Source organism: Galeopterus variegatus, unplaced genomic scaffold (genome assembly GCF_000696425.1).
Source record: "Galeopterus variegatus unplaced genomic scaffold, G_variegatus-3.0.2 Scaffold3811, whole genome shotgun sequence".
Classification (NCBI taxonomy): Eukaryota; Metazoa; Chordata; class Mammalia; order Dermoptera; family Cynocephalidae; genus Galeopterus; species Galeopterus variegatus.
This window is the reverse complement of record NW_007729922.1, coordinates 136,221-156,908: the sequence shown is the minus strand read 5'-3', so window position 1 is coordinate 156,908 and position 20,688 is coordinate 136,221. Positions and strand designations below refer to the sequence as shown.

The following is a 20,688-nucleotide window of genomic DNA, read 5'->3' as shown; positions in this document are numbered from 1 at the left end:
GAGGTGGGGGCCACAGACTCAGGAGTCCTGGAGGAAGCTGTTTCATGGGGAAATCAGGGGGTGGGGGCACATCTCCACTGTCACTGGGGCAGAATACTTGCTTTCTCTTTGATACCAGACTAGATGGTCTCCTTATCTTTTTTCCCTTTCCTTTTTTCCCCAGAGGCTCATCCAAAATAGAGGAAGCATGTGAAATCTACGCCAGAGCAGCAAACATGTTCAAAATGGCCAAAAACTGGAGTGGTATGTGATTTTTGCTAGAGCTCCTCCATGGTTCTTTCTCCTCTTTTCTCTCATCTTGCAGTCCTGAAGGTCTGACTGAGAGAGGTTGGCCTGGCAGTCTCTTCTCCTTTTATGCTGTCTCAAGCATCAGAAACCCATTGGCCTGCCATCTAGCTGTTTTGTGCCCACTGGGTTACTTTATACACTGGGTCATGGGGCCTTAGAATAAGGATGGAAAGTATAAATATATTACTGAATCCAGATAGACCCATATGGATTGATGAGCTCTTCGAGAGATTTCTTTCTAAAGTAAGGATTTCAGGTTTTCTGGAAACTGTTTCCTAGTGTTTCCATCAGAGTTTGAATTCTGGGCTGGGGGGACATTCAAATGATTCCAATAACAGTGTTAATCACAGCTACCATTTATTGAGTACTAAGTGCTGAGCATGCATCATTTAATTGAATAATCACACAAACTCTGTGAAGGTCAGTACCATTAATATTCCCATTTTACAGATCTGGAAAATGAGGCTTGGCTCAGCCCTTGCCCAAGGTGCCATGACTAGTGAGTGACAGGAATGTGATTCAGAAACCAGGGCTCTGACTACCCTGATCAAGCAGGAGAACTTAACCAAGGAGTTGGGGGTGGGGAGGAGCTCCTTGAGTTCAGAGATGTGGAGGACCTATATGGGCCTGAAGAAGAGGCCCAAAAAGCCAGCATGTTGAGCCCATTTGAGGCCAAGTCCATAATATGGCTTCCAGTGTCAGCAAGACTGGATCGAGAAAATCCAGCAAGAGACACAGTTTTGAAAGCCAGGGAGGAGCTTTCTGACCACAGAGGAGATGAAACCTGGGATGGGACCATGGAGACACAGTGCCAAGGTGCAGGGTAAAGTCAATTATCATTATTTTCTGAAAATGTTGTTGCTTTCCTGAAAATTAGGACAGTTTTTCCTGAGCTTTCACAGAATACACTGTGCACAAAGCCAAATGCTGTGTGTATTTTTATGCTCCCAAACTAATCAAGTGCCTTTAGAGAAAGAATGCTTATTTTTTAATCACATAGATGTTGCTTTTCCCCTAAAATTTGTTAACACCTCCCCTCAGCTATTCAAACAAAAGTCTGAGGCCATTTTTCCCCTGATATCATCCCCTTTTCTTGAAATTTTACACTCAAGTTTAGAGCTCTTAAAAATAATGATGAAATCATATCGTGAAGCCTGGAAAGCTCTGGCCTATTCTGCTGTTCAAAAGTTAGAGGATGGGGGCCAGGCCTCTCGGTCCTCTTCCAGCTCAGGAATTCTGTGATTCAGATCTAGCTGGAGGAGAATGAAGGGAAAGAGCCTCAGAACTGAGCTGGAAGTGGCTGTTGGTGCTCCACAAGAAGCACCAACGGAACACAAGAAGCTCCACCTGTTGCCTCCTGAAAGTCAATTTAGGAGACATGTGAACAAAATGGCTTGGGACCCATGGAGGGGTGGCACTGGGGGGAGTTGAGACTGTGTGCAGATAAGCACAGGACTTACTGGGCTTCAGGTGTGGTCTTCACTGCCCTTTGCGCATGGGCACTTGTCCACATGTACTTGAGTTCTTGATATCCACGTCCTACTTCCCTTTCTGGTCATGAAGCTCCTGAAGGGCGTGGACCCTGTGGTTTGAGGCTCCCTATGGAGGACTGCTGAGGCCAGGAGATGCAGGAGACCTCCCTACCTTGTTATTGTAGCTTTTGCAGCTCTCAGCTCTGTTTGCTTTCTCCTTCGATTTTTAGAAGTGGTGGTTCTGGATGTATTGGCAAAGGCTGGGGTTGGGGACATGAGATTTTAGCTTGGTTCACCCTGACTGTCTTTCCCTACACCTGGGGCTCAGGGGCTTCCCGCTGAGGCAGCTTCCTGCTCCCTCAGAGACCACCAGGTGGACCACCAGGAGCCTCAGCCCAGGGATCAGGAGACCTGAGATCTAGGCCTCAACCTGGGCACACTCTGGCCAGTCTTCTCTCAGGGACTGTTTCCACATTCTTGAGACCCTGACCCACCTCCCAGAGCAGTGTCCGTGTGGCTTTATAAAGTGTGGAGCCCCACTGAGGCCAGGATCACCCTTATTTTCTGTTCCAGCTGCTGGAAACGCTTTCTGCCAGGCAGCCCAGCTGCACCTACAGCTCCAGAGCAAGCATGATGCAGCCACCTGCTTTGTGGACGCTGGCAACGCATTCAAGAAAGCTGACCCCCAAGGTGAGGAGGGCCTCTGTGGGCCTCATGGGCTGGCTGCCCAGAGGCACCAGCTGAGCACTCTCCACAGAAGTCCTCAGGTTTCCTTCAAGAAAGCTGACCCCCAAGGTGAGGAGGGCCTCTGTGGGCCTCATGGGCTGGCTGCCCAAGAGGCACCAGCTGAGCACTCTCCACAGAAGTCCTCAGGTTTCCGCGCAGCTCTGGTTTTTTCCAGTGGCCAACATGTGATAGGCTGGTGGGGAAGTGCTTGAGGCAAAGTGAGCGTTAACGTCAGAATTGGCTCCCTTCTTTCCGGTTGGCATTCGCATGCTGCTCCAAGTCTCTACCGCCCCGCCCCCCCCCATATACTGGCTATGTGCAGCTGATCACTCCCCTCCCAAAGCCTGGGAGCATTTGGGTGTGGGAGTTACATCTCAGACCCACCGCCTGCCAGGGAGAGAGGAAAATCTGTTCTGTTGTCAGAATTAACTTGCAGAAGGGAGAGGGGGGAGTTCTAAGACCGGCCAGGTAGGAGTCGCTGCCGAAAAAGGAGCGGAAATTATCCTAACCTGACTTCCCTACATGCTGGGAAAAAAACAGAGAGAACAGAGTCTGAGATGTAGTTGCCAGAGAACAAGTTACTTAAAATGAGAGAGTGTTGGGGACAGAAACCCAGTTTGGGACTGACTCTTAATGAGAAAACAGTTTTTGCCCCACTGGGCTCATCCTGAAGTAGAAGCACAGCCTAATGGATACCAGACTTTTGGATTTCATTGGGTGGGAATTTTATTTTTTTAATCTTGGTGCCAAATATAAGTTGCTAACTTTTTAAAAATGTTTTTCTTTTCTTAAAAAACAGCTTTATTGATGTGTAATTTACATGCCATAAAAGGTAGCTAACTTTCAATTTTAGCATGCAAAGACATTTTTAAAAAGTGAATGGAAAATATATGAATTTCTTTTTAAAAAAAGAGTTACATAATCTTGCAGTAAAGGCCTGGCCTTCTCAAGAGAGGATGGTTTGCAACAGTACAGAAGGTTTCTCCAAGGATCAGCAAGGACTGGTTCACATACCAGGGCTTGGGAACTCCTGGTGTGCCTGTTACCACAGAGAGTTAGTTCCCAGTCAAGGATTTGATCTCTGTGTAGACCAAGTAGCTCTTCTCTGTCCTCAGACTGACCGGTTGCTCCTCTCCAGGCAGGCATCTCAGAGATGTCCTGGTCATGTGGTGGTTTAGGCTTGGCAAGAACCAGAGGGGCAGCCTCATGGCTGGGTGGGCCGTTGAATGCCTGAGTGGTAGTGCTCGGCCACAGCAGGCTGCGTGGGTGACACGATGATGACCCAGGGCACCTCTGGGTTTGTTTTCAGCTTGAATCACCCCATAGCCCCAGTGAATCTCCCTGTCCTCCACAGAGCCCTTCCCCACCTCTCCATCCCAGACCTTCCCTTCTGCTCCGGGGAACTAGTCGGTCTGGAGATGCTGCCTTAGAGTCTGTGAGTTCAGCTGCTGATCCATCCAGAGTGACTGGAAGGACTTGTTTCTGGAGTGGCAGCTGAGTGCCAGGCTGGTGACGTGCATAGCTTTTTCTGTGGACAGGTGCTGCCTGGCATTGTGATGTTATTGTGTACTTCCCCCAGCTTTTGATCTGAGCTTTTTTAGCTCTACAGTGAGACTACAGGGTGTGGCTCGTCTCTGGCCTTAGGAAGCACAGAGGGTATCTGAGGAGTCCCAGACCAATGGGAAAGTATAACGTTGATGCCACATCAAAAGAGCACAGAGACCACCCTGGTAGCTGAGTCAGGGAGGGGGTGAATTTGGCTGGGGGGAGACCCTGCAGGGAAGAAGGAGGACAGTTTGTAAGAGGAGAACTTGCCTTGTCTGGAGCCCTGGGCACTTGGTGCCAAGCAGGGAGGGACGTTACAGCGGCTTCACTGCCTCTAGATGCCCACCCAGTCATGGCTCCATGTCAGGGAATGTGCCAGACGGGGCGTGACAACTGCTTGTGTCTGGGGCCAGTCAAGCTTCACAAAGAAGGTTGTGGCAGCTGTGTGTGGCTCAGTAGGGGAGAGGTGAATTGTCTCGAAGGTCTGGAAGGACTCTTTCTCCCCTGTGACCTTGGGTGAGTTACTTATTTTTTTGAGCCTCCATTTATTTATCTGTTAAAACAGAGACTGTACTGTGTGGTAATGCACGGATATGCCCAGCATGGCACCTGGCATGTGATCAACACAGTAAGGGGCAGCCCTTGGCTCCCATCAGCCTGAGTGCCTCTGCCTGGCCTGGGCTCCACACAAGTTCTGCCCCTTGGCCGGATGCCTTGTGAAACAGAGCTGGAGGGCTGATTTGGAACTCTTCCCACTTTCCCCAAGCAGGTGGCCAGCTCTCTGGGGCTTTCGTCATTGCCTCATGAGCACCTCTGCCCTGTGTCAGCACTCCCTACAGGAGTCTCTCCTGAAGGGCCCTCCCCTCAAGAGGCAGCTGTTGTGCACCTGAGGCCTGCCAGAGCCAGCCTGGGCCGGAACGAAAGGATTTGGCTCCTGTTATCACCCTCTAGAGGGTGGCCTGCTGCCCCCTTGGTGGCACTGGGGGGAGTTGAGACTGTCATTGGTGCTTCAAAATTTCCCAACCTCTGCCAATTGCTCTGCGTAGATTCAGGCCAGGGAGCCTCTTCCCCAGCCTGCCTGATAGCTGAGGCCGAGGGCACAAGTTTATGTGTATACCTAGGACAGGAAAGTGGCCTGGCCCCCACATTCCCCCCCCCCCACTGCCATTTACTGGGTGCCTACTGTGTACCAGATGTTTGGCATCATTTAACCCATTCGACTTCCTTGTGCGATTCTACAATCTGCCCCTGTTTTACTGAGGAGGAGAAAGGCTGAGTCCTAGGTGTGATCCGGGAATGAGAGGCAGAAGCTGAGCTGGACAGCATTGATGTTAGGAGTGACTATAGCCAGGGGTCAGGTGGCAGCCTCAGCCTCTGCTCACCCACCGTGGGCTGGATCATTCCCAACACCCCTTTCCAGCTGTGTGTGTGTGGACGGGGGGCGGGGGCAGTTGAGCTACTGCCCAGAGGCCTAGACCAGAGAGTTGGGTTTTGCTCTGCTCATACAGGGGCACACTGGCAGGCCATCCTCTGAGGGCCTGGCCACCCAAGATAAGCCCAGCAGTAGTGAGTGTGTCAGAAGCTTGTCCAAGAAGTGGCTGGGGTGTCAGCTGGTGGCCTGCCGCTTTCCAGGACAGCTGTTCTGGCCTGAGTTCTGGAGCGAGGTGCAGGCATGAAGGGGACTTAACCCCGTGAATCCATGTTGCTGCCTGGGGGTAAACCTTCCACCCCTGCTGCCACTGCAAGGGCCGCTACCTTGCTGACTGCAGCCAGAGCTAGTTCAGGCCCAGGGGCAACTGTAGGGGAGCCTGTCCTGCCAGGCGGCTGCTGATCTCACCACTTGAGCAAAGAGCCTTTGACACCTCAGCCCACGGGGTTCCAGGTTGGGCTCCAGGTCTTGTGGCCAGGGGGTTGGGGGTGGGGAGCCAATGAGTAGTGTGGGGCCTCAAGGTGGGGCTGGAGCTGTGGTGGGGGCACAGAGCTGGCTCACTCCAGCTGCCTCTCTCGTCAGTATTACAGCCCAACTGCCTGTCACTATTATTGCATCAATTGCTTCTGGATCTCTCTATGACAACAATTGTGTGTGTGTGTGTGTGTGTGTGTGTGTGTGTGTACATTAAAATAACACTGTTTCAGGTTGCCATTTTTTGTTGTGTTCTCTCCTTTTCCTCCTTGTCTGCCACTTTTTTGCCTTGATTTTATCTATCAACTTCCAAACCTTGACTAAACGGTGTATATTCCCTGAAGCTTTTTTGGGTTCTCAGAGGCCTTTCAGAATTGGACAAAACCTATGGACTCTCCTCCCTGAGAGTAGCACTCAGACACCCACTTTTTGCATGTAAATGTAGGGAATCTTGTGGACTCCTTGAAAGCCCAGGCACAGGCCTAAAGCTAAGAGCCTCTATTCACATGTCTCCCCGGGGGTGGAGGGGTGAGTTTGGTGTCCCAGCCAGACCATAAGCCCCTTGAGAGCAGGTGCCAGGCCTTGTGCTTCTTGGTAGCATCCTTATCCCAGCCCGGTGGGCTGGGCTGACTGTGGAGCCCTGGATGGTGATAGGAGGCTGAGTACCCTGGATAGCTCGGTCCAGGCTCTGTGGTCTGCCCAGCCTCTCTGCCCTTCCCCTCCACCTCCCTCACCCTCTCTCCCCTCAACACCCCTGTCCTCCTGAGATGCATTAAAATGATGTTAAAAAAAAAAAATACCCTGAGAGCTCATTTCTATCTGCTAGAAAATGCCTCCCACTCATGCTTCTCTCTCTCCTTCAAATAACTTGTCAAAAAAAAAAAAAGCTTTTCCCAAATTTAAAATCTTGCAAGAGATAGTACAACAAAGGTAGCCCAATTCTTCTTCTCAGTGCCATCTTGTGTAGGGTTTTTGTGTATGTGCATGAAACCTGTGCATGGCAGGGTCAGGTTAAGGGGGTGCCAAGAGCAGAGGGCTCTGCTGACCATCAAGGTGTGGGGAAGTAAGGATGGCAGAGAGCCCACCCCAAGGGGCCTCTGTGTGCCAGAGATCCAGGCCAGTGTGGTGAGGGGACAGACATGCTCAGGATCCTGCTGTGACGGTGGCAGAGCCCTGGTAGAACCTGGCATCCCTGCCTCCTTCAAGACTACCTCAAATGTTAGGCTTGGCCACCTCCAGCCCCACCTTGCCCCTTGCCAGCTACTTTGTCCATTGAGAGCAGGGCCTTGGCCGGTCCAACTCACCTATGGGGTCTTGCCATCAGCCTGGCCCAGCATGGCCATGTCCTGTCCCTGCAGTTGCTGGAAAGCTGGTGGCATCATGATGACCTGAGGGNCATGGCCATGTCCTGTCCCTGCAGTTGCTGGAAAGCTGGTGGCATCATGATGACCTGAGGGGGAAGAGCTTCCCCCTGAAGCATGTGCCCAGCAAGTCACAGTCAGTCAGTCTGACCAGTTTCCTGGGGCTCGGGGATTCCTTCACCCTTTCTCCCAGCCCCACCAGAGCCAGAGCGGGAGCAAGAGTGTAGCCCTGGCGACTCTGAGTGCCTATTGATGTCCTCTGGGAGTCCCTGCATCTGCCGCTCTCCTCAAGTTGTGCTGAAATGACTTCACTCTCTCATTTCTCCCCCCACCTCCCTTTTTCTCTCCCAGAGGCCATTAACTGTTTGATGAGAGCAATCGAGATTTACACAGACATGGTAAGGGTCACTTGCTTGTCCTATTTCCCCTTCTCCGCCAGTATTCTGCCATATTGCCCCACCCTTACTTAAGCTCCTCTTCCTCACACCCCCAGCGGTGATCCTTGTTCTGCTGCCAAGAGCAGGTGGGAGAGGGCAGAGGGAGCTGGGGGAATGTGGTCACCTAGGTTGGGCTGGGCTGGGCTACCGCATCCTCACCCAGTTCCCCACCCGCCTGGCTCCTGGCAGCAGTTCCCTGCACAACATGGGAGCCTAACAGCCCCTACTTACCCACATCCTGCCTCCAGCCCTCCATCGCCATCACAGTTTTCATCTGAGAACACACGGTTAGCAGAATCTTCAGGTGTGTGTCCAGAACTTTTCTCCATGGCCAGCCTTCCCCACCAGTGTCCTGTTTGATTAGCAACCCTTGACAGCCCAGAGGAGGCTCAGCCTTGCCCTGCCCCAGGTAGCATTTCCATCAACACTTCAGTCTAGGGGAACAGCCACCAGGCCGAGGTCAGGGGCCATGATGATAAACTCAAACTAGACCTAGGCCCCTGTGTGCTCTTTATTTTTGGCCTCTCACATGCCACCTCTGTCTCGTCAGACCCCTCCCCAGGCAGGAACACAGACAGGGCCCTGCCCCTTTATCAGGTTCAGGTCAATGCTGCAGTAATGATTGTAATTATAACAGTAATAGCAGCTGCCATTTACTGAACCAGACACTGCTGAGTGGTTTAATTTTCCTCCACAACAACCCTATCAGGTTGGCATTGTTGTTATCCCTGTTTGACAATCAAGGGGGGCCCAGACAAGAGACATAACATGTCCAGGGATACACAGATACAAACAAGAATTGCTGAGACTCAAAACTAGGTCTGCCTGAGCCCAGGGCCTTGCCCTTTCCTACTGCCCTCAACAAGGCGGGCAGCCTTCGACCAGCCCCTGTTTGCAGACAGGTGGGATAGGCAGGTGGAGGGTGGTCAGCCCCTAGGTGCATGAGGCCTTTCTGGAGAGCTCTGGGTACTGGCCTATGAAAAGGGCTGGCTTCACGACCACATGGGGATGGGTGGCCCTTGGCCAGGGGGACTCTTAAGCCTTCTGTCCTGGTTTCTCCAAAGCCTTTGACCAGGCGACTCTGGGCTGATCCTTTGGCCTCTCTGAACCATCTGTCAAATGCTTCCTAAGGGCTTGGGCCCTTCCTCTTCAACCCTGGGCCCCTGGTTCCCTCTTCTCACCTCACCTCACCAGTGGTTGAGGGGCAGAAACCTTAAGGGTCATGGTTAAGTGGCAGAGAGGTGGGTGGGGCACAAAGGATGTCACTAGTCACAGGCAGCCCCTTCCCATATCCCTCCCAGGGCCGATTCACGATCGCAGCCAAACACCACATTTCCATTGCTGAGATCTATGAGACGGAGCTGGTGGACATTGAGAAGGTGAGTGGGCAGTCAGGGGCCCTACCTAGGCTGATGGCCAGGACCAGGGCTGCCTTCTTCTCTGGGGAATCCTCTGGGGTCTGAGCACCGAGAAAGGGGCATGGGGGAGGGTGAAGGGTTCTGGCTGTGCCCCAGGCAAGGCCCGGGCTGAGACATGGAGGCCTCCCTTCAGATCCACTCCCCTCCTTTTGTCTACCCAGGCCATTGCCCACTATGAGCAATCTGCAGACTACTACAAGGGTGAGGAGTCCAACAGGTAGGCCCTTTCCCTGTCTACCCCTAGCTCCTCAGTGACCTACAGGGCCTGCCACCACTACCCTCCCTCCTTTCTTCTCCCTACAGCTCAGCCAACAAGTGTCTGCTTAAGGTGGCTGGCTATGCTGCACAGCTGGAGCAGTATCAGAAGGCCATTGACATCTATGAACAGGTGGGGATCAGGGGTGCTGCTAGCCTTGCCCTCTGCTCAGGGCATTGTGCCCATCCTAAGCACCAGTGCCTTATTATGGAACTGCCCTCTTCTCTCTCTCTCTCTCTTTTTTTTAAATTTGGATACCTTTTATTTCTTGCCTAATTTTTTTTTTCTTACATTCTGAGATGTTGCAGAACAGTGGGAGGGGGAGTGGGAAGGAGGCAGGGCTGGCCTGGTTGGTGAGGAGGGCATGGCTGAGGCTCATAGGTCCCCCACTCCTGCCAGGGAGGCCAGGAGGCCAGGGGAGCTTCCGGTGGCAGGTGGGTCGTTGCAGACGTGGTGGTGGGGGGCTGTGGCTGAGGCTCTCTGCACCACCATTCCAGCTCAGGAGCCCCAGGGGCCATTACCCTCTTCTTCTTGTCTCTCACCCTCTTCATCTCTCCTCCCTTTCTCTCCACTGTCCTCCGTCATCCCCCTCACCCTCTCCTTGGCTAAATACTCTCCACCCACAACCCAATCCCATGCACCACCATCTCCCTGGAGGTGCTCTTCCCACAGCCCTCATGCAGAGTTTCTAAGACAGCCCCAGAGTGAGGCAGACTCTGAAGAACCATGGGCGGTGGAGCGGGGTCCTTCATCCACAGTGGGAGGAAAGGAGTGTCACATGGGCTCCCCTCTGCTGTACTTGGTGGCCGAGAGAAAGGCAGGCAGCTGGCCCTGGGGGAGGGTGGAGTGGGCACCGCCTCTCATGTTCCCAAACCTGCCGCCCCTCTGCCCACCAACATGCCAGGCTCCCATCAGCCGTGATAGCGGGCTGCCTCCCCCTACGCATGCCTCAGGAGGCCCACGGACACCTGGCTTCAGCCTACCCCACGCTACCTTCATGTCCTGATCCTGGTCATTCACGCGCCAATTGCTCCCTGGCTCCCTGCCCTTGGGGTCCTGAGTTAACAGGGCCTCACCCCGGGGTATGGCCCCAACTCCCAGCTGGCCCCCCAGTGCCTGGAAGTGACCCTGGCACCCAGGCTGTCTGCCTTGAGCTCACAGTGCCACCTCCATGTGGCCACAGGTGGGGACCAATGCCATGGACAGCCCCCTCCTCAAGTACAGCGCCAAGGACTACTTCTTCAAGGCAGCCCTCTGCCACTTCTGCATCGACATGCTCAATGCCAAGGTGAGCCCAGGTCCAAGGGCCCTGCCCAGAGTTTATCCCATGCCAGCAGGACAAGATCTGGGCCACTGTGTGTCTGTCACTGGGTCAAGTTGACTCTAGACCCCCAAGAGGAGCATGCCCTCATCCCTGGCCCTGCTAGTTGGCCTTTGGACAGAAGATACTGGTTCTCGCTGGTGCATTTCTGTCCTGATATCACCTGCCCGGCCTGTAGGCTTTTGACTTTCTAACTCCTGGCTTGCTAAGTGATGGGCTCTTTCCTTCGTGGGTATACTTTTTCAGTCCTTACTGTACCCCATGAAGTCAGCACCACTGTCACCCATTTCACAAGTGAAGATGCTGACTCTGATATGAGAGTCCATCGTTCCAGGCCACGTGGCTAGTGAACTGCAGCCGAGCATTCCCAATCTCTGTGATTCCCAGCATCAGAACTTTGACCATAGCCTGCAAGCTCCCCCCATGTGTTTTCAGGGCTTTTTGGCAAGAGAAGGGTCAGTGTGGGGCAGAGGGAGGGGGAGTGGACAGTGTGAAGGGGCTAAAGAGTTGGTATTTGATTTTTGAAGACCATAGCCTGCAAGCTCCCCCCATGTGTTTTCAGGGCTTTTTGGCAAGAGAAGGGTCAGTGCGGGGCAGAGGGAGGGGGAGTGGACAGTGTGAAGGGGCTAAAGAGTTGGTATTTGATTTTTGAATGGCTAGAGTTCTCTAAACAGACATAGCCTGGCAGGGATCTGCGGGGTTTGGGATTTCTTGGTGTCTTCTGGCTGTCCTGCCCTTGCCCCACCACCTGTCTGAGTCCTGCTACCCTTGTTGGCACTGGCACAGTTGGTATGAGCTTGGACTTTCTCAGGCCAGGTTCACATCCCTGCCCACCACTCAACCCTGTGCTCTGAGCAGGTCACTGCTGCTCTCTGGGTCTGTTTCCTCACTTTTAAAATAAGGTCACCATCATTTGTCCCTCTCACGGTTAAATGTGGGAAGTGCCCAGCCCCAGGCCTGACAGGTCGGATGTGCTCATTTGCCTCCTACCCCAGCTGAGCCAGGTGGGGAGACAATTGAGTGCCTGCTGGGAAACCCTCCTCGTCTCCACTGCCCACCTCCCACTCAGTTGTCTCTACAGCCAGGCTGGCATTGAGCTCAGCTCCATGGAGGTACTGCCAGGCAAAGAGCTAGGTGACACCTGAGGCTGGGGGAGGGGCACAGAGAGCTGACTCAGGGCCAATGTCCCCAGATCCCCTCGGCTGCCAGGCCAGAGCTCCTCTCTTCATTAACTTGTTCCGTTCCTTCCTTCTCACTGCTTAGCTTGCTGTCCAGAAATATGAAGAACTGTTCCCAGCTTTCTCTGATTCCCGGGAATGCAAGCTGGTGAAAGTGAGTGCTGGGCACTCGGGTCTCTCTTTCCTGACCCCAGAGGGGGTGGGTAGCTGGTGGGGTCCCCAGAATGGGGAATCTGGAGGCTTGGGTTCCATGTGGGACAATCACTAAGATTTGTCCAGTGGCTCTCAAAGTGTTTGTGTTTTTGTTTCGTTTTCTTTTTCTGCCATTTTGGTCTCCATTTTCTAGATGGAAAAAGTTCAGCTTAGAGGGCCGGCCCGTGGCTCACTCAGGAGAGTGCGGTGCTGATAACACCAAGGCCACGGGTTCGGATCCCATATAGGGATGGCCGGTTGGCTCACTTGGGAGAGCGTGGTGCTGACAACACCAAGTCAAGGGTTAAGATCCCCTTACCGGTCATCTTTTAAAAAAAAAAAAAAAGTTCAGCTTAGGCAGTGATGGAGCTGGGGCAGAGCTGGGAGGCTGGGTGACCACATATACACACACCCTGTGATGCTCTGTGTCAGTGAGGGCTTAGGCAGTGATGGAGCTGGGACAGAGCTGGGAGGCTGGGTGACCACATATACACACACCCTGTGATGCTCTGTGTCAGTGAGGTTTTCCTGAGTGCAAGCCATTTCTGATGAGCAGGGTGGGTGGGATTGGAACATGCCCCTTTCTTCCTTTTAGTGTGGTAATCCCCTCTCCCCTCAATTCTGGGTTTAACCCATCCAGATAGCATGTGCTTACATCTAATCTAGGCCAGGCCTTGGGCCAGCCTAGGCCCCTGACCCCTGCCTGCCATTTGCTTGCAGAAGTTGTTAGAAGCCCATGAGGAGCAGAACGTGGACAGTTACACTGAGTCGGTGAGTGGCTAGGTTCCTCCAAAGGGATGGGTCCCCCAGGGCAGGCTGCCCTTCTCAGACACACTCTCCCCTGAGATTTCCCAGCCCCTGGCTGTGAATTCTCTTCTCTAGTTACCCCAGAATCCTCATGAGTAGCTCCAAGGGTGCAGGGAGTGTTCTCCCCATTTTATGGGTCATGGCACTGAGGTTGAAGAGGTGAGGAGATGTGGCCTTCACCCCATGGGGGCAGAGCTGGAGTTCAGACCCACATTATCTGTCTGCCCCTGAAAGCCAAGGTCTTTGCACCACTCAGATTCCCCCAGGGTGAGCGGTTGAGGCCGTCTCACATCGGGCACTTTAGGTCACCTAGGAGGAGCAGGTAGGGAGGGAAATGAGTCATGTCCTCCCCTTTTCTGTCCCAAGAGCAGGAGGGAAGAGGTAAGGAGGAAAGTGGAGCTGAGGGGCAGGGAGAGGCTCCAAAGTCCTTATCCCGAAGGAACCACCTCTTACAAATATTCCTCCCTTTCCTTACTCTGTTCTGAACATACCGGTACTCAGTTTTGTCCAGCTCAGGTCCTAATTCAGTCTTGTAGACAGCACGTGTCAAGCGTGTCTCTCCCTGGGTGCCCCTCAGGAATTTAAGCCCCTAAATGAGGACAGAGACCAAACCCCATCTGGTCCCTCCTGCCCCAGATGTTGTGCAGGGACAGACAGGAAGCTCAGCCCAGGAGCAGGGAGGAGGGGGATGGAGGGGGAGGCAGGACATGGCTGGCTTCTCTCTGGCCTCCAGGGTTGGGGACAGGGAGGGAACTGGGGCCAGGCGTGTGATCAGCTGTCCATCATGTCGTGTGGTGTGCCCCCAGGTGAAGGAATATGACTCCATCTCACGGCTGGACCAGTGGCTCACCACCATGCTGCTTCGCATCAAGAAGACCATACAGGGCGATGAGGAGGACCTGCGCTAAGCCCCACCTAGCCCCTGGTGCCTGTCTTCCTGTCCTTTCTGCTCAGAGAGAGATGGGGCCTGAGGCTGGCAGCAAGATCTTCCCTCCCCTTGCCCCATCCGGGGAATCTCACAGGCCGCAGGAGGCGGCAGCACAGGCTCAGCACCATTTCAGGGGAGCCAGAGGCTGGGGCCTGCTGGCTGGACAGTCATCCTCTGTTTTTGCTAAATCCCTTGCCCCCTGCCCATTTATTTAAGTCCCCAAAGGTGCCCTTCTTCACCCCAAAAAACCAGCTGTGCAGAATCTTTGATATAGACCTGCTTGCTGTGGGTGCTGCCAGGGGTTTTGGGTCAACATCTGGTCCCTGTCTCCTGACCAGCTGAGTCGTGAGGCTGGTTTCTGTCTCCCACTTCTGTCCACCAGCCAAGCTCTGAACACATGTAGCCGCTAAGACTTACTCCTACTGCTGGGGACAGGCTCCTTTCAGCTCCACCCCCAAGTCCCCAGAAGCCTCCTCCAGCCTGCTGCAGCCCTGACCTCTCAGGTTAGACCTCAGGCCCTGGAACTCAGAAGGTTTCCTCCAAGCCCACCCCCTCCTCCTGCTCCTGCTCCTTCCCCAATGCTTTGAGGTTTTGTCAGTAGGAAGCTGCAGCTGATCCAAGAAAGAAAATAAAAAACAACACTTTTGCATGAGTCTCTTTTCCTCCTCACTGGTACTCCCCTCACCTCTGGTTCCCCCTTGGGCTCTGGGCACACTTTTTGGGGAAGTGGATGGCATGCGTCCTCCAGGCAAGCTTGATCCAGAGGCTTGGGATGAGTCAGGTTCTAGGGAAGGGTGACCCATAGAGGGTGGGCTTGAGGAGGAGTCATGGGCTTGGGAGTCTCAGAACACCAGTCTTTATCTAATTTTCCCTGGGTCCTTGATTTTCTCAGCTGGGATGAGGGGTGATGACCCCACCCTCAGAGCTGCAGTGGCCATAACTTTTGGCCAAGAAGGGGTGGAAGAGGCCCACCAAATCTCCTATCCTCACCCATGTCCACATTTCCCTGGAAAGAAAGCAGAACACCCCAGTGACAGTTGTTCCACCTGTCACAGGATGGGGGAGAAAGCAGCTTTGGTGGGCAGAGTACATGGCCACAGTGGGTCTGGGGAGTGGGAGAGATGACAGGAGCCCTTTGCCCCGGAAAGCATAAGAACCAGCCACCTGTGCCACACTCTGATGTAGGTCTGCCTGCATGTCAGGTGAATGGCCTGGTATGCATGCGCTTCACCCTAGCCCTGGGCTGGGCCCCCTCACTGTGAGGGAGACAGGACTGGAGGAGGCTCAGTGCCTGGTGGCAGGTAGAGTGTCACAGCATGATGGGATAATGTTAGGAAATAAACAGGCAGTAATCACACGGAGGCGGGTCTGCCTGGGAAACCAGGGTAGGCTCCTTGGAGAGGTGATCCAAGCCTAGTGAGCCTGGAAGAAGTTCAGGAGAGGTTCAGGTTGCCTGTGTTGGCAAGGGGTGGCCTATCTCTGATGCCCTGCCCTGCTCCTCTCTGTACCTTCCACAGCTCCAATCAATTGTTAATGGCTGCCCAGAGCTCAGTTAAAACTCCTGAGATCTGAGATGGATTACTAATGTCTGCCATGGGCACTGGCTGAAGAATAAGTAGTATGAGAACCCATTTCTGCCATCCATGACCTAAATCTGTGATTCTCAGCCCTGGCTGTGCTTTAAAGTCATTAAAAATATAAGCTTGGGCTGCATCCTTATAAATTGTGGTTTGATTGAAGTTGCTTATCCTTTGTTTAAAGCTCCAAAGGTGATTCAAATGTGCAGCTAGGATTGCAAACCTGAATAGGAAGTTTTTCCCCCTCCCAACCCATAACATCCTTTTTTTATTCATTCAGTCAACAAATATTAAGTGAATGGGTTTTACAGGTTACCATGTGCAGTAGAAGCCTTAAGAAAATGTACCTCAGAAGTGGCAGAACTAGACCCCATGTTCCATCACTCAGTAAGTATTCACTGAGCCACCTACTGTGTGCCAGGCCCTGGGAATATTGTACTGAACAGCATACCCAGAGCTTCCCTCTAGGAGCTTTTACTCACCAAATCCAGAAATCTGGAATCATCACAAACTCTTTTTTACCACTTTCCACATCCACTTTGCCTTTGAGAACTTACCATTTGTTGTCTGTTATGTACAAGTGTCCCAGATGTTTAGGAAAGGGCCTGGCACACAGTTTGTGATTTTTTTAAACACATATTTACTGAATGCCTGCTTTATGTCCAGACTTGTGGTCTGAGTGCTGGGGATTTGGCCATGACTACGGGAGAGCCAGTTGCTGCCTTCATGGAGTTTGCAGTTGGGGTATGTGTGTTCTTTCTGTATGGAGGGGAACTACAGATTACTCAAGGTGGCCAGGATTACTGGCCAACCCATGTCTTCTGGAAATGATACACAGATGTGCACAGAGTCCCCAAGCCCTTCATGTCCTTCTGGAGACATAGAATCATATACAGGAATCCCCGAAGGCCACAGAATCAGACACCTCTAGTTTACATCTTGTCTCCACCACTTATTAGCGTATTAGTTAAGGGACTTACTCTCCATGAGCCTCAGTTTCATCCCCTGTAAACTGGAATAATAAATCTCTTTGTAGGATTGTTGCCAGGATTTAGTGAGATCAATTTGTGAAATATGTCCTGGCACATTGTAAAAGCTCAATAAGTGCTGAATAAATCAGTGGGGAAGAGAGGTAACAAAAGGCCTCTGCAGAGTGGTTGTGAGTAATTAGTAAGAGAATCAGGGCCAACATGACTGGCACCAAGTAGGAGTTCAATAAAGAAATGGTTATTGCCAGGATAAATCACTGAGTCTTTCTTCCTTGAGGTAAAAAGAATGCATTGCACCGTTTTAAAAGTAATATTGTTGAAGTAATTAACTGTGGGTTCCAATACCTGCTTGGGTTCCAATACTCCCTGCTTCTTACTAGCTGTGTGATCTGCTTAGGCAAATTACTTTACCTCTCTGTGCCTCAATTCCTTCATCTGTAAAATGGTTATAAGAGTACCTACCTTCTCCTGCTTGTGAGTTTTGAATAAATTGTTAGATGGAATGCGTTTAGAGTAGTTCCTGGCACGTAAGGGCAGTATTAAGTTTTATGATTCGTATTATTATTCTACCTTCCGCTCAGCCTACAGCGAGGGGCACGGACCGTGGGCCACCACCTGCCATCTCTGGTTACACTTTTCTGTGACAGTCCCTTTCCCTGGCCCTGAAATGGAAAGGGGAAGAGCGCGCAGGCGCAGCGGGGCAAAGTCGCCTGGGAGGTCCGGGCAGCTGGGCTGACCACTATCTTGGTAAAGGGCAGCGACGGCAGCTTCTTACGTCATCATCCCGCGCGACGGGCGGGCACAGGGCCGTGCGGTCGCTTTGGGAGCAGCGGGTGGGGCGGGGTGGTTAGGGTGGGTAGGCGGGCTGCGGTGGGGGTCGCGGAGAGGGTGAGTGGCTGAGGGGCGTGATGGGAGATGCGGCCGTGGCCGCGGGGCCTTGCCCGCTGCGCGAGGACAGTTTTACGCGCTTCTCGTCGCAGAGCAATGTGTACGGGTTGGCAGGTGGCGCCTGTGGGCGCGGGGAGCTGTTGGCCGCCACCCTTAAAGGCAAGGTGCTCGGCTTTCGCTACCAAGACCTCCGACAGAAAATCCGTCCAGTGGCCAAGGAGCTGCAGTTCAACTACATCCCCGGTGCGTGGCGCCCTGAGGCGGGGGGGGAGGGGGGGGCGGGGCCGCCTGGAACGCGGTGTTGAGAAGGCTTCTGAGGCTCAGTGTGAGCTGGGTCATAATGGGAGAATGGGATCAGGGTGACTGAGGGAGCTCAAGGCTGATAATCATTGGGGTCAGGGGGCTGGGATCATAGGGCCCTGGAAGTGGTTAGGGTTCAGGATTCCTCAGACATACAGGTCAGACCAGGGTCAGAGGTCATGGTGATAGTGATAGGGATTCCCTCGGACCCAGAGGTCGTGACAGTTGCATTGGTCAAGTGTCACCATGACTGGGGGTATCGGGAGCTGGGTCATGATGGGAGAATGGGATCAGGGTGACTGAGGGAGCTCAAGGCTGATAATCATTGGGGTCAGGGGGCTGGGATCATAGGGCCCTGGAAGTGGTTAGGGTTCAGGATTCCTCAGACATAGAGGTCAGACCAGGGTCAGAGGTCATGGTGATAGTGATAGGGATTCCCTCGGACCCAGAGGTCGTGACAGTTGCATTGGTCAAGTGTCACCATGACTGGGGGTATCGGGAGTCATGAGTCTGCCTGAAATGTGAACTTTGAACTGTCCCCTCCCAGTGGACGCCGAGATTGTCTCCATCGATGCCTTCAACAAGTCGGCCCCAAAGCAGGGCCTAGTTGTGGGGATCACATTCATCAAGGTACTCAGAGCTCTCCCCACCTACCCACAGCCTTCTCCTTACGCACATGGTGGGTCCCACTGAGCCTGCCCCAGATCCCTCCTACAACCCCTCCTCTCCCCTGAGGCCAGTTTCCTTCCCCAGGATTCAGGGGACAAAGGCAGCCCCTTCCTTAACATTTACTGCGATTACGAGCCTGGCTCTGAGTACAACCTTGACTCCATTGCCCGTGAGTGTGGCCTGGAGGGAAGGAGGGTGGGAAGGGGGCCCCCAGCAGGCCTACTGTGACCATGTGCCTATGTTCCCCCTACAGAGAGCTGCCTAAACCTGGAGCTCCAATTCACTCCTTTCCAGCTGTGCCATGCAGAGTGAGTGTCCCCTGGGCACCCATGCCCACCCTGCTCTAGGCTTAGGAGCCTTGAGTTCTTGAACACCTTCCTTAGACGGGGAGCCTGTTTTCTCATCTAGAAAATAAAAAGGTTGTACTAGATTAGGGATTGAAATCTAAAACGCTTCTATGGCCCAGAGAGGTAATGTGAGAGTGGGAAGCCACAAGTGTAATATAGTAAGGAGTGTTTGTATGTGTGATTGGGGTGCTGTACCTAAGTGGGGACTGCACACCTGCCCATGAACAATTAGGTTCTATTTCTGCTTTTTAGAGCATCATGTTTTTAAGTTGTCCATGGAGCAGATGGCTGAGGGGCCACCACTTTGTAATCCCCAAATTAGATAATCTGAGAGCATTAATTGAGCACTTGTAGATTCTGACATTTCAAGATCCAGAGACGCCAGACAGTCTCTGTCACAACTACTTGACTACCATTGTAGCAAGAAAGCAGCCGCTGACACTGTGTAAAGGAATGGGCATGACCATGTTCCAATAAAACCTTATTTACAAAAACAGGTGGGGGGTTGGATTTGATCTGCAGGTCATAGTTTGCCAACCTCTGGTCTAGCAGGTGAGAGATATAGAAACTGAAGATGCTAATATACTAATGTTCTGTATGCTAGGATTTGATGTCCTACCATTTCATGAACCTAAATATCCATGATGGCAATTTCTAAAAGTTCTGGTATTTCAAAGGAGACAGAAAACAGAATTTATAGAATACTGGGGTCCCAGATTAAAGAGGTCCTAGCATTCTGAGGTTCCACAGTCCATTCTAGAGCTCCATGTTCGCTTCCTGAATCCACATCAGCATGAAAAATTCTAGTACGTGAGGGCTGTAGGAATGGGAGTTTCTAACGTGATAAATTTCTGCAGTTCTGAGATTGGGAAGCTCTACAGTTCTGTGATTCTGAGACTCTATGAGGTCTAGTTTCTACAGTTCTGCATTTCAAGGAGATAAAGAGTACTAAGGAGGCCGAACCTGGAGATTCTAGTCCTGAATCTAGTGTCTGGATCCCAGAATGTTATAGTTTTTGCAGGCAAGGGTTTTTGCAAGAGGAATGTTCTAAAACGCATGGATTCTACCACATTTATGTTCTACCCCATTGGGGTTCTGGATTTCTCTAATTTAAGGGTCCAGGTCGGGGATCAACTGGAGACCGTATTTCTCCTGAGTGGGAATGACCCAGCCATTCATCTCTACAAGGAGGTGAGGCATGGGGAGGTGTGCTGGGCCTGCTAGGGGTCAACATGGGGTGTCACTGGGGCATATGCATGAGGCTGGTGGCTGACGCTGAAGGGGGTGGGATGGGTCTTATTTCCCGCAGAACGAGGGGCTGCATCAGTTTGAGGAACAGCCTGTGGAAAACCTCTTCCCAGAGCTCACGAGCCTGACCAGTAGGTAGGAGAGTCCCTGAAAAAGGCCAGTGGGGACCAGGGCAGTGGCCTCAGAGAAATCAGGTAGTGGGAATGACCTCAAGGACAGAAGGGGGTGGAGATGACCTTAGAGAAATTGTTCAGTGGGGATGAGCTCAAAAGAATCAGGCCATGGCATGACTTCAGAGAAATCGATCAACAGTGATGACCCCAGAGAAAACAGGAGATAGACTCAGTAATGGGGTGGTGGGGATCACCTCAGAGAGATCAGGCAGCACAGCCCGTGGGCTACACGGGGGGATGGGTGCTCCCGGAGAGGTGGAGATGTGGGGCTAGGACCCAAGGTCAGCTCTTCATCCTGTCTGTTCATCTGCCTGGCATTTGTGGGTCTATCAACCCACCTCCCTGCCCACCAGCGTCCTCTGGCTTGACGTCCACAACCTCCCTGGCACATCCCGGCGCCTCTCAGCTCTTGGCTGCCAGAGTGGTTATGTTCGTGTTGCCCACGTGGACCAACAGAATCGAGGTGAGGGCAAGAGCCAGGCTGGGCCAGGGGCTGAAGGCTGGGGGCAGGGCCCTGAGTCCTCACTCTCCACACAGAGGTTTTGCAGACATGGACGATCCTGCAGGATGGCCCAATCTCCCGAGTGATTGTGTTCAGCCTCTCAGCCCCCAAGGGTGAGCTCTGGGCACTGGGGTGGGGGTGTTGGAGGGGGTGGGTTGAGGGG

General features: G+C 52.8%; 2 protein-coding genes across 5 annotated transcripts in view; both read left to right on the top strand.

Annotated features, from left to right (window-relative positions):
- NAPA (N-ethylmaleimide-sensitive factor attachment protein, alpha) overlaps positions 1 to 14,484 on the top strand; it is a 29,250-nt gene extending 14,766 nt beyond the window's left edge. The window contains exons 2-11 of one of the 2 annotated variants that reach the window (XM_008586044.1): positions 164 to 243; positions 2,334 to 2,450; positions 7,647 to 7,693; positions 9,034 to 9,111; positions 9,312 to 9,367; positions 9,454 to 9,538; positions 10,590 to 10,694; positions 11,991 to 12,059; positions 12,818 to 12,868; positions 13,711 to 14,484. In XM_008586044.1, coding sequence (XP_008584266.1) covers positions 164 to 243; positions 2,334 to 2,450; positions 7,647 to 7,693; positions 9,034 to 9,111; positions 9,312 to 9,367; positions 9,454 to 9,538; positions 10,590 to 10,694; positions 11,991 to 12,059; positions 12,818 to 12,868; positions 13,711 to 13,812 — 790 coding nt within the window. In that variant the 3' untranslated portion in view covers positions 13,813 to 14,484. The remainder of the gene's footprint in view (positions 1 to 163; positions 244 to 2,333; positions 2,451 to 7,646; positions 7,694 to 9,033; positions 9,112 to 9,311; positions 9,368 to 9,453; positions 9,539 to 10,589; positions 10,695 to 11,990; positions 12,060 to 12,817; positions 12,869 to 13,710) is intronic. The other variant, XM_008586045.1, reaches the window with a different exon arrangement.
- A 2,699-nt stretch (positions 14,485 to 17,183) lies between these two features.
- KPTN (kaptin (actin binding protein)) overlaps positions 17,184 to 20,688 on the top strand; it is a 16,775-nt gene continuing 13,270 nt past the window's right edge. For 2 of the 3 annotated variants that reach the window (XR_551464.1, XM_008586043.1), the window contains exons 1-8: positions 17,294 to 17,529; positions 18,134 to 18,216; positions 18,340 to 18,424; positions 18,509 to 18,563; positions 19,718 to 19,793; positions 19,912 to 19,985; positions 20,377 to 20,486; positions 20,561 to 20,638. Coding sequence is in view for 2 of the 3 variants with exons in the window: in XM_008586043.1 (XP_008584265.1) it covers positions 17,307 to 17,529; positions 18,134 to 18,216; positions 18,340 to 18,424; positions 18,509 to 18,563; positions 19,718 to 19,793; positions 19,912 to 19,985; positions 20,377 to 20,486; positions 20,561 to 20,638 (784 nt within the window). In the remaining variant the exon portion in view is untranslated. Of the gene's footprint in view, positions 17,530 to 18,133; positions 18,217 to 18,339; positions 18,425 to 18,508; positions 18,564 to 19,717; positions 19,794 to 19,911; positions 19,986 to 20,376; positions 20,487 to 20,560; positions 20,639 to 20,688 lie in introns of all 3 variants that reach the window. The other variant, XM_008586041.1, reaches the window with a different exon arrangement.